Source organism: Pocillopora verrucosa, chromosome 4, assembly GCF_036669915.1.
Source record: "Pocillopora verrucosa isolate sample1 chromosome 4, ASM3666991v2, whole genome shotgun sequence".
NCBI classification, from domain to species: domain Eukaryota; kingdom Metazoa; phylum Cnidaria; class Anthozoa; order Scleractinia; family Pocilloporidae; genus Pocillopora; species Pocillopora verrucosa.
Window position 1 is genome coordinate 7,408,873 of NC_089315.1, and position 13,255 is coordinate 7,422,127.

Here is a 13,255-nt window from a genome sequence, read left to right on the forward strand (position 1 = left end):
AAGCTGTTTAAAAGTTGTGGTATCAGTGCATCATGTGTTTGTCAACAAAAAAGCTGTTTACAAGTTGTGGTGTCAATGCATTATGTGTTTGTCAACAAGAAAGCAGTTTAAAAGTTGTGGTGCCAATGCATCATGTTTTTATCAACAGGAAAGCAGCTTAAAAGTTGTGGTGTCAATGCATCATGTATTCGTCAAGAAGAAAGCAGTTAAAAAGTTGTGGTGTCATAGCATGACGTGTTTGTCAACAAGAAAGCAGTTTAAAAGTTGTGGTCTCAACGCATCATGAGTTTGTCAACAAGGAAACAGTTTAAAAGTTGTGATGTCACTGCATCATGTGTTTATATCAGCAGTTTTAAAGTTGTGGTATCAATGCTTCATGTGTTTGTCAACAAGAAAGCAGTTTAAAAGTTGTGGTGCCAATGCATCATGTTTTTATCAACAGGAAAGCAGTTTAAAAGTTGTGGTGTCAATGCATCATGTATTCGTCAACAAGAAAGCAGTTTAAAAGTTGTGGTGTCATAGCATGACGTGTTTGTCAACAAGAAAGCAGTTTAAAAGTTGTGATGTCACTGCATCATGTGTTTATTAGCTCGGAAGCAGTTCAAAATTTGTGGTGTCTATTCATCTTCTTGTTATCAACAAGGAAACAGTGTACGGTTAAGAATATATGAAAGTCATATATTTGGAAGCAGTGTCATCGTTGCGATGTCTATGAAGGACCTGATCATCAAGAAGGAAGCAGTTTTTAAAGCTTCGACGTCTTATTATGTATCATATGATCGTCATTAGTAATGAAATGTATAAGTTTTCTCAGAAAAATAAACAAGAAATAAAGAAATCTTAAACTTATAAATAAACAATTAAAAAAGGAACAATGAATATAAAATCAATCAGCATCATAGGGAATGAAGAGAGAACACTATATAGGATCTGCAGTCATTTCAGGCTGTCAAAGGCTAAACAAATAAGGCAACAGTTAGCAAACAGCAGGGAAAAGAGAGGATTTCTTTATTGCTATTTTTTGGATAATAAAAAAAAATTTGATTACTCTGTGTCAGCGTATAAAGTGGTATTTCGTTCGCACCGATGTATCTCGTACCAATCATATCACAGCATTCCTTCAAAGATAACTGGAAACAGTTTCTAATCTTAGTAACGAACCTATTTTACTCTGTGTTTTAACCCTAGGCAATAAACTGAACGGTACGTAACTCAGGGAAGATTCTTACGGATTCGAAACTTAATTTCGTAGTGTCTTTCCACACGAAAGCTGTATGTTGCTCGTAAATCACTTGTATAAAAGAAATATTGAGAAGAAATCGACGAATACGTTGGTGATTATGTTTATCCATAACAGAAACACAAGCTCAGAAAGAACGTGAAACGAGAAGGTTCGAATCTGGCAAAATGAAAACCAAATTGAGTTTTTAGTTTTATTTTGATTGATGTTATTTTGGTCTCAGAAATTTCGAAATTTACATTTCCAACAGAGATGTGCGGACCCGCTAGTTATTTTCAAGAAATTGATTATGATACTTTTCTTTGTAGATGGCTTTCCCTCTAAAAACGTGTATTTCGTTTTAGGTACGTGCTGAAACGGAGGTGCGAAACTATAGTTAATCAATGCTCAGCATGTGAGAAATTTAATAGTGCTTTTTCTTAATATAGCCATGTTTCTGAAAAAAAGTTCCGTCCGTCCTACTTGGCTGGAAAAGTTCTCAGTTTAAATTAAACTTCGGCGAGATTGGAAAGCTGGTCATCTCGAGTTTCATAAACTACAAAAAGCATCAGTAACAGACTGAGTAAGTAACAGCTTTGTAAGATAAAAATAACTCAGTGCTGACAACTTATCCTTTTTTCCTAAAATCATCAACTTGAATTCATCCCTTACAAGTTCGACATTATCCAAGAATAAACATGCAGAAAGTTATGCAAAAGTTTTAGGAGAAAAAGAACGAGATAAAAAATCATGTGTAACTCTCATTTCAGTGTTAATTGCGATATTTACGGTCATCTTATAATTTCAAATATGTCACCACACAGGTCGTACTCTTCCGTCTACAGCGTAAGCTCGTAGATATGTATTTTGTCCTCTTGTGTTTTATTTAATCATGCCTGCGTATCAATTTCCTTTCCTGAGGATTAGCAAAAAAGGCTTGCAGAGTTCTAATTGTTTACCTCAATCACTGTGTAAAGAAAGTCCGTGTCCTGTTGAAAGTTAGAGTGCAAATGATAAACACGATATATCTGACAGTTTTCCATAAAGATTTTTTGATTCAAGAGTGTTGGAAGAAGAAACTGCGGGCATGAATTTCTTTCTTCTTGAAAAGTCAATTTAGAATTCAAAAAGAAAAGTAAATTACAATGTATTAAGTTATAATCTAGACATCTTTCCTTTTACATTCAATATTGGAAAGGATTCCCGATTGATATGCTGATTGCTTGCCTCGTTGTTTAATTAATAAGAAAAAAAAACCGTTCTCAAGACCGTTGGAGCAAGAATTTTCCAACATTTTTTTCACGGCATAATAGTATCGGACAGAAGTACGGAAAGACGTTTTTCTCAGTTTTTTTTTTCAGTTTTTAAGGAGATTTTTGAGATTGTTTTGGAATATTTACATATCAACCCTTTATTTTTGAAGAAAACAAACTTAAAGCAGATTTTAGCCAGTTACGCATGAAATATAATTCCTCGTTAGAGATAAAAGAAAAGCCGATGTACGCCCACAAAAAAAAGTATTTGCTTCTTTAAATCAGTTGTAATTCAAAACAGGGATGAATATGCGACAATGTTATGTTTATTATTGAAAGAATAGAACATAAGCAGCTTTTGTCTGTGCCTTCAGGTAGATCCTTAAGATTTTTAATTGAGATTGGTCAACCGCATATTCAAGAACTAATTCATTACAACCTGGTAGCACAGGGAGGTAACTAGGTTCAATTTCTTTGATCAATTCTGTGAAAGTTACTTCCGTTAAAGCATATAGAGAAGCAAAGAGAGCAAGCAAATAGAGCAAGCTTACATTGGTTAGTTTTTTTCTTTGTGTTATATCGCATAGCTGAGAAAGGATGTCAAACTTTTCCCTCGATAATTTTATTCATATCTATTTGCACATGTGAAGGAGTCAACCTCTCTGTTGAATATCCATCAACAATTGAATCATCGACATAAATAATCGGTTATCGCCAAACGTTGCTGAGCAAGTTGGAATAATGTTTCGATAAGCAATTACACTGCTTTAGAGTAGATTCATAAGCGATCGAGAACGTGCTGTTTAACGCGACAATCAAAGGGTAAGTGATTATAACGTCACAAGCACATCCTATCTTTTGCTGTATTTTACACGTGGACTTAGCACCGAAAACTTTTTTAATGAAAAGTTTACTCTACCGGAGAAAACTCTTAATCGTTGTGACACCGTAGCGCTCCTTTTGACGCATCTGAATTGTAAGGTGATGGACTGCGAGTTTGATTTCGGGATCAACCAGCCTCTGAAAGATAGAGCGCTTTTCATATGCTGACAGGTGCCTGATTAGCAAGGAGTCTACGTTCGAATCTAAAGCAATTATTTTAGTAACAATGTTATAAGTTTCGACTAGCTAATTGGGAAAATTTTGAAATGAAATTGAAAAAATAAAAATGTGTAAAAGAAAAAAAATCATCCGTACTATGTGGAGGGCTGGCATTTGGAATTGTTAAAGGTGTTGTACTCAGCCGTTAGAAAGAATTCATTGATTCGCTTGCTCAAATCGGATTCAATTTCGTTACGAATGGATTCAGGCATCTTTCCGCTCAGAATCATGCCGTCGTATGCCAACACTGAACTTGACACGGAGTCAGCGTCATTCGCTTTTATTAAGAAACTTTCAGCTTTCCTCTGGGGGAACGAGTGTCTTAGTTTTTTTTCAAGGTTATTGCTAGAAGTATATGATACGTGACATTTTTTGGTTCAAATTAAAGGGGAAAAGTAGACGAAAAAAACAAAGTAAACAAAATTAGAAAAGCAAAATCTACCGAGAAGCAGTTTTTGAGATGTCACGCAATATTTCCTTGCAGCACTTCCTTTGAAGAGGTGGTTGCGTGACCTTTGGGGGTATTATAAAAAACGATGAACAACGCCACTTTGCGATGTAATTGATCACTTAATGTAAAGAATTTCGCTCAAAATAACGACTTCCTTTTATTTTGGGAGAGAAACATGGCTTGAAAATTACTTCAAAGATTATTCGTAGCTTTACTTGAGTGAGTCGGCTTTAAGTGACCTTTAGATACCGGTGGAGATAATACAAAGAGGCCTTTGAGACTTAAGGGTGACCGCGACCGCTGAATAGAGGTGAAAATTCCAGTGATAAAGGGGACACCAATTTGGGACTTTGGCAACCGACCGCTTAATTCATTCGGACGACTTAAGATTGTGCCGTTTCATAGAGGTTCGACTGTGTTCTATTCCTTTTCACAGACACCACGGAAGTGACCAAAAAGTTAATTTTTGCCTAAGGATCTTTTCATGTAATTCAACGTGCTGTGCATGCAATGTTGCATGTTGTCACAGAACAACAAGGGGTTCTGAACAAACCGACTTCTTTTCAAATGCAAAATTGTGAACTGGTTATTAACTTTAAGTTACCCGATTATTTTCTTGGACCTGAAATTTGACCAATCGAATGGCACAGGCTCCTTGTTAGGTGTTGCAAATCAAAGATTTTAAGCATTTAGGTTTTATGAAGGTATTCAGGTATAAACTATTAAGTTTTATATACCCAAAAAGGTGGCTAAGACTTGGCCAACGCCTTCGTATGTAAGGAAAGACCTTCGGTTGGGTAACATGATCACAGTAACGCGTACGCAACTGCTCTCCTTTTCACTCACATTAATCAATCTATCCCTCATCCCCTCCTCTTATTTCTGCCATCAACTACGTGATGAAATAACAGCTGGCTATTGTAATTGTCACTTCTTCAGAGCTCGAAAATGAAGCCTGTTACAGCTATGACCTAAATACGTGCCTGAGCGGCAGACAGTTTTCTCATTTGTTGTCGTTTCGTTTGCTATACACAAACAAAAGAGGCTAATATTGCATTCTGAGTGAAATGTTTCATTACCATTTAAATTGGATGAACTTTGAATAGTATTCATTTGAGAAAAAGTGAGGCGGAATTGAAAAAAGAAGTTGGAACTCATTTGTATTTACACTACAAAACACTTCTCGACATCAGCGCCTCAAGGGACACACCATATCCCCAAGCCATTTTTATTCTCTATTTACGGTCTTCAAGATAAAAATTACATCAAATCTTCGGTTATATTCAAATGATTTCTTAAACCAGAAGGAATCTATTGGAAAAGGTAAAGTAGATTTTTTTAGCAAAGTTATACCGAAATAATTTAGCGGGAACGCTTTTTGTTAACTATTTATTTTTGTCAGCTTTTATTACTTAAACCCCAAAATATTTATTGCTGAAGATTTCTATGGTTTACCAAGCGAAGATGTTTACTTTTTTAAGTGACTTGAAGCTTGCCTATAAAATGTTAAAATACGAGTATCTCGAATAAATTCTCTAATTTACGGTAAGAAAATCGAGGCTTAATGACTCAACGAAATTAAAAAAATTAATGATAAAACGACCGCATTAGTATCTGCTTAATTTGACTTTGCCCGAATTCCTCATCATTCAAGTCGATGTTGCTGATTTAGTTATACCTTTCAGATATAACAGGTAGGAATAATTTGCGGTGTAATGAACTCAGCTGAACAAAATCGCTGTACAATTCTGACGATTTTGCAGTACAAAGGAAAATATCACTGATAAAGACAGGATTTGCTTTTTCTGAATATAACTCATGTTCGTCTGATACTTATCTGTTCATTTTAAGAAAAAGGCCCGCAAGGGCGACAGGAAGATTCTAATTGGGCGGAATATTGCTTCACATCTTGAACGAAGAAGAAATAAGGGAAACCTTGTTATGCATTGAGGGCATCTGCAAAATTAGACCTAGTATCATAAACAGCTGCCTCCATTTGGAAAATTATGTTAGGATATTTTCTCGCAGACACCGCCTGTTTATAGCATCGAATTTGGACGATTCAAGTACTTTTACATGCGCGGGATCAAACGGCTAGAGACAGCTGCTAAAAACTTATCGTGTAATAATAGGGTAATATCTTTGGAGAAATATTACCGGATGATCCTCCAATTTAAAAGGGCATTTTGAGTTGCGCGAAGCCCTAGTCCTATTAGTTTGTAAACGAAGGAATACAGTCTGAAAGAAATCTTGGTTTGTGATCAGGCTTTTATTTGAAATTATCCAAATTTTATTAGCATAGCTCTAAAATCAAATTCATCATTACATTGTGAGTTTCCACGCGCACGTTTTATTCCAAGCTCTCGACGCACCCTAACGCATGCATGATTGTTAGCACTTTTTAGTTCTTTTCATTTCTCTTTCAACAACGTCATAGTAAACAATACTTTCCAAATTTTCTGTGGATAAAATGACACCTTTATCTCTGTCAATAATAGTTGCTTGTTAAAAAATCACCTGTCACTCAGTGGTGACCTTCAATTTGTAATTGTTTTGCGGTGAACGCCGCTGATAGCCATAATCAAAAATGACGAATGCACGAACAAACTGTTGGTTCGGATTACGAAATAAACGGCTATTGCGATCCACATTTGCACTCCTCGTAGGTTTCAAATTCGTAAATCACCAGCAACTCTATGTTTGTGGCGTTGAAGACATAGCGATTTAAATTATGTTCTAGCTCCCAACATAAGTGAAGATCTAGCTTTTATAACTGCTGTTTTATAATTTTTTCCGTAGTACTTACGATTGAATAAAGACTTCTCCTCCTTAAGATTAATTAAGGATATCCTTTCGATCATCTACATTGTTCCAGTAAACAGTTTTCTAATAACATGTTCAGTGTTCGTTGGAGAGAATATCCACGCTCTTCACAATTATCAGACTGATTGTTGACCTTAATAAGTTTGTTATAGGCAAGCAGTGTAGTTCTGTACCATTACTTAAAATTTAGTCTTGTGTTAAAATAAGTGGTGCAACCTATGATAACTGCTCAGTGTGTAGTAGTATTTTTTTCATAGTCTCAGTCCTACGAGTGGGTATGCCATATCATTAGATGTTTCATCTTTACCCCAAGGTCATCAAACAGCTATCAGGCTTCCTACATGTAGAATTTTTATTCACTGATAAGAGTCAGGATTTTCCAAAGGCTTAAAAATCTTCATTTATTGAAGTAAAATTATATTAACATTTTTTTATCAGTTATGGTACCAAACTTTCGAGAAAGGAAATAAAGTATTCTTACAGCTTACCTTCTTAAGTTAAATTACCTATTGATCATGGAAAGACAATTTTCCTTTTCCGTAATAGTGAGATGATATGATCTTAATAACGATCAATAACAGGCTCATCTGACATAACAATGAATGTTTTAATGCAATTGCGTTCGTCTACCCACAGTGTGTAGAGTTTAGATCCTCAGAAAGCGATGCGATCTTATTACCGTGTGACGCATATCCAGCTGAGCGGAACAAAGACCTTCCGCCCAACCATGAAAAACTATCTCCTTGATCTTGAAATGTTGTTTACAGGGGGTCCGGGGAGATTCTAGTCCAGTGAGTTTTCCTTGGAAAGTTTTTTCGAAAAGCTACCCATAAGATAAAGGGAAAGATTTTAATTTTATCTCCTAACTTTATTTTTAATCACGCAACTAAAACTGTGGCATAAAATATTCAGTCGATTACCATTAATTTATATGGAAAAGTGACTTAAATCAAATTTGTCCTACGGACGCTTTATGGTAACGTCATTTCACTGTTCATTGTGAAGATCGCTGGTTCCTTGATTTTTTTCAATTTAATAACGCGACTGAGCACTGAGACCAGGAGTTGTATTTTATTGAAAACAACAAATTGTGACGTTTTCTTCATCGTTCCTATATGTCTTTCAGTGTAGTCAAAGAACATATAACTAATTTCATTAACAGTCACAGCATGACATTTACGCATCGGAAACATGGTCAATTCTCTGTAATTAGCAATTTAATTTCATCTTTGCAACTCGAGTTTTCAGAGAATTAGACTCATTTTCAACACACATAACTATTCGTGTCATAGGGATTGTAAAAAGTAGTCACGTTTACAGTAGGTCTCGTGGGTGTTGAGAACTTATAATGTTATATAGATATAGGAAAGTCCTCTACAATAGCATAACACCTGCAGTTATTACTTCAAGCAGCTATTACGCTCTTACACAACAGAGGAAACGTAGGGATTCGTTTTAGGGAAAAGGGTTGCACAACTCAGTGAGAAGAGGTAAGCTGATTTTTGCCGGTGTAATCCAGGACATATTGACGGTGTTACGATCCATCCGCTTTTCTCATACAAATCCTGTTCCATAATACCTTGTATACTGCAGATAGTACATTGAGCCTGTACTGTCTGTGTTATTACGTAATCGAACAGGAAAAATAATTCAGTAGTTTTTATCCTCCCTAACTCAGTCCTACGGTTATCATTTAAGGCTTTATTTTGACTCATGATGATATCTCAATTTAGTCTTTACCACACAAGTAAATAGTGCTTTTCGCGCGCGCTGTTTGGCTCGTTCGGAAGTGAATAGCAAGTACAATTCTCCCTCTGAGCAGCCGATCAGACAAAATCGCGCGTCAACGGTTTAATTTCCGACCATTTTTCGGTATATTGAAAGAAATGAATTATTTTTTTTTGTATCTGTGCGGTATATACTAAAACAATTATTTTACTTCCACCTCGGTGAATAATTGTTAATTAATAATATGCTGCTCTTTGAGTTTATCCTTCCCTTATTGAAAGGCCATCTAAATTACAACTTCCACCTAGTAATACTAAACTGCAACTTCAACACAGTAATAATGGTCGAAACGAAATTCATTCTTACTTACTGATCATGATAACACTGCTTTTGCTTTTTGGCAGTCTGACTACTGAGCCCTTTGACAAGAAAACAAGACCAACATGTCGGCAAACGAACCGTATTTTTTGAACGTAACCGTGGAGAGTCCTGCAAGTCCCACAAGTCAATTCACTTCCCTTGAAGAACGAAATACTCTTGAACTAACACAAGCTGTGATTCTGTGCACCGTGTTGGGCGTCGCCAGTGTTCTTGGAACACTTGGGAACTTATTAGTCTTAACTTCCATCATCAAGTTTGATGATTTGAGAGAAATTCCTGACTTTTTTATTTTTAGCTTGTCGTTGTCTGACTTTCTTGTCACAGCAATCTTTCAGCCCTTGCAAGCTTACAAAGTCACACATTTGATTCAAGTCTCCGGGATTGTAGCATTTTCGGAAATAACGAGTCTTCTTGGGCATATCTCACTGATTGCATCCATTTCAAACATGTTTGGAGTAACTGTGGAACGCCTGATTTCCATTCGCTTCCCTTTGAAGTATGATTTCCTAGTGACTAAATTTCGAGCCAAAGTCACCATAATCTGCATCTGGATTTTTTCGTTATCCTATGGAACAGTCTGGACACAGGACCTTGCTCCAAAAGAATACATGGCCATTTATTTCGTCCTGGTCCTCGTTGGAACAGCATCGATCTATTTTTACATATTTCTCATCGCCAGACGACTCGAAGGCAGAATGGTTCAGACACAAAGAGAATCAACAGACGCTGGAATTCCTAACAGACGCCGAGAGAGAAAAGCTGCAAAAACCATTGCAACCATTCTAGGGGTTGCAGCTCTATGCTGGCTTCCTCTTTTGATCGTTCCAAACGTTCTCCCCGAGAATTTGGATCATGCAACATTCATGAAAATTTTCTTTCCTCTTCAGACTTTGTCGGTTTGTAATTCCTCGATCAATCCTTACATTTATTGTGTGAGAAGTTCCAGGTATTCCGTAGCGTTTACCAAGCTGCTTGGGTTACAAAAAATTTTTAACTACAAAGTACAAGCTAAGGACACCAAAGGTTTGTCCGTTTGTCGTACTCAAGGCGATGTTCCAAAACCAGATACTCAGGCCCCTCAGAAAGACATCAAAGATGTCGCTTTGTAATGAAACAAAGCAGAGAGAAACCAAAAGTTTTACGAATTTTAAATAATTTCGGCCTCTACCTGTGATTCGATGGACTTTTCGCAACTCTGGGAGTAATTGCATACATATCAAGTTGAAAGCACTTTACCACAAGATTATCAAGTTCAGTCGAATCAGAAGACACGACAGATCGCAGGAAGGCAGGAGGGCAAACTTTGAATTTTCCTTACAGCTGTGCATTAGTAGCATGATTTTCACCAAACGCAGGTAGCGTCCGGTTGTTCACAAGAGTGCAGAAAAACAAAAGGCCAACAGAACTAATGCAACTGGGAAGCGAAGACAGGCCATGAAGTCAAGGGTAAGCAAGCCACTGTCTGCTGACACCATCCTTTGCCCTCACTGCCGTCTTTTCTTCAGGGCTAGGATTGGAATGTGCTCGTACGTTAGAAGATCTCCTTGACCTCTAGATGACTATATCGTCTTCGTCAGAAAGGCTAACATCCTGCGTCTGGTTGTCATCTTTACAGCTTGTCTCACTTCCTTGATAAGGATCACTTCCTTAAGAAAAAACCAAAAATACCGTGATGCATTCTACAAGAACTACATATGAACTGTTTTGTGAATCAATCGTAAAACTACGACAGCGATGAGAATTAGATAAAAGAGTTATCGGCTGTGAATATCGTTTTCATATTCAAAAGAGTTATCGTGGCAAAGAATCCTCTAATTAAAATTTTAATTGTCAGTAGAGTATCTGCAGACCTTCCTGTCTAAAACTGTCGTTTACTTTGCTGGAAAATCTGAGTTTGACGACGACGCAGCTGAATAACTGTTTTCATATGACCAAAGCCTGACATGGCCTGACAATACATAAGGGCGTGATTATGAACGAAAAAATCCGGAAAATATCTTTCTGCAGGAAGTTCAGCATACCAAGTGAAATTTATGGCACCCAAAAGAGCACGACTATTGCGCAGAATTGGAATGAGTTGCGACACTAAAAAAAATTACATCATTTTTCGAAAGGAGCGTAGCAATGCACCAATCACTTTTCTACTGTGGTTAATACAAGGATCATTAGCACTGAGGCGCATTTCTGTAATACCACACATTTAGCGGTCTTTAGGATTTACAACCTCTATAATGTTACAGTGAGCGTTTAGCTGCGCTGTGACGCGCACCTGCATCGAAACGCGGACAAAATATTTATTTTGAGACGCGAAATTCATCTCAAAATCAGGTTTTCTCTGTGTTAGACTTTGATGCACTACAAAAAAGTTGATTGTTAAATTGGAAAAAAAGTTAAATAATACTAGTTTTTTAAAGAACTCTATCTTTAGCAGTCAACTATGTGAAAAAAAAAATAAATAAGAGATTAAATAAAAATAAATAACGCCTTAACTTAGCCCTTTGGTGGCCGGTTGCCTCGCCAAATCGTCTCAGTTTGAATAAGAGGTTCTCCACTATAGACGCGGCCGCTTGGATTTTGATCAGCATTGGGGTAAGAGCCTGAGTCTCGATTGGTTGATTGGGAAGAAAACCCTGAAACCGCGACAACCGGGCAATGAATGATAATATGACCCAGAGATCTCAGAATATTTCACCAGCTTGAGAAGTATTGAATTAAAAAATAATGACAAACTGAAACAAGGAGGCTCCCATGATATGAGGTTCACCAATCATGGCTGTGAATGTTTTGTCGTCGTGACATTTACTTTTGAATGGAACAGGACGATCCTGAATGATTCTCGTGGGAGCGCAGATTTTAGTTAACCGATGGAACCCATTGAGCCAGTGAGCTCAATGATTTAGTTGATACACGAAATTTTCAAGTCGAACATTTGCTTTTCATGGTAAAGCAAAGCTCTTAAATCGATTTAGGTAGGACTGCACTTTTTTTCCGTTTCGCCTGGTGATGGAGGAGAACAAATCGAGTATTTGTCCTCGATTACTGAACGACTCTTTGTCACGACTAGAATCACCATAAAAATGTCTAAATATGGATCGGTCGTTAGACCCTTGTAAAAAAGTCCACGTTTGATCAATCAACTCTTTAAAACTTTCCGTCAGTCTGTATGATTAGCAGTGAGAACATTTGAGATAATCGACGCTAGTAACTCTTGGCGGTAAAAAGGTTAAGAAAATACATTACTTCTCTCTCCAAGGAAAACAATCTAACTGGGGTGCCCCTTCCCCCCTTACCTTACCCCCTCACCTTCCCCTACCCTGACGGGTAAGAAAATACTGTGTTGACTTGGTGTAAAACATAGGCGAATAACTGAAAAAATATTCGCTGTTTGGATTAAAACTTGAAGCATTCATCAAACTTTTTTCTTCATAGTCAATTTGGTTTAGGTTTTTAATTATTGTATAGTGCGGAAATGCCGTTGACAAAGTGAAATACGTATTAGGAATCACAATAGCAATGACTAAATTACATTTTATTTCTCATTGGAAAAAATCTATTGGGAAAGTGTAAAAAGTCTTCATATTTCCCTTCCTTCTGTTTTTTTCAAAGAAAAACTAAACACACAATGACTAGAAATTTTCATGACAGGGGCTGAAGATATATAATAAAAACTTCTGAAACGACAAAATTTGAAATTATTGAGCTATATTTATACCCTACCAGGTTCTTAAATTTCCGTTAACCTGAATAGAACAACCATCATTACAACACTACTAGGTTCCATCTAGATTTCAGCCGTCTAACTCTCGTATATGTCGTGACAAACGATCTTTGATTGTTCAAAAATTGATTTACAAATTTAGCAAAAAAACAACCAATGGTGTCACCTACTGATTAAAAGAGGTTTGCTTCTTCATCCTTTCATGGCCTCTCTGAACGACGAGGAAACGTAATTGTTAAAAAAAAAGTCAACAAGACATAATACGAAAAAAAAAAATTAGGCCTGGCATGTTATTAAATTCTGATTAAAACTTTGAAGTTATACTCAGTCAACCAATTTTCTATCTAAGCACTTCCCTTTTCTCAGTGGTGATTCACTTTTTTTGGTTGTGCTGAACAGCAAAGATTCTCCCGATGAAACTTTACTAGGCTGAAGGAAACATTCCAACTGGTTTGTAAATCTGCTGACAAGTCAAACGGAAGGTAAAATGATTCACTTTCCATTATACGGAGGAGAAGAGGAAAATGTTCCGCTGTCAAGAACGATGAAGGCGACACTTCCAGTTGCATGGCCAATGTAGA

General features: G+C 36.8%; 1 protein-coding gene across 4 annotated transcripts; it reads left to right on the forward strand.

Annotated features, from left to right (window-relative positions):
* Positions 1-1,678: 1,678 nt before the first annotated feature.
* LOC131786686 (melanocortin receptor 5-like) lies at positions 1,679-11,403 on the forward strand. 4 transcript variants are annotated; one of them, XM_059103764.2, is made up of 2 exons: positions 1,679-1,802; positions 8,980-11,403. In XM_059103764.2, exon 2 carries the CDS (start codon positions 9,019-9,021, stop codon positions 10,063-10,065), a length of 1,047 nt encoding a protein of 348 aa, XP_058959747.2. In that variant the 5' UTR covers positions 1,679-1,802; positions 8,980-9,018; the 3' UTR covers positions 10,066-11,403. The 4 variants fall into 4 exon arrangements, with proteins under 4 accessions (XP_058959747.2, XP_066021786.1, XP_066021785.1 ...); XM_066165689.1 differs by lacking the exon at positions 1,679-1,802 and adding an exon at positions 2,923-3,027; XM_066165688.1 differs by lacking the exon at positions 1,679-1,802 and adding an exon at positions 5,241-5,347.
* Positions 11,404-13,255: the final 1,852 nt, after the last annotated feature.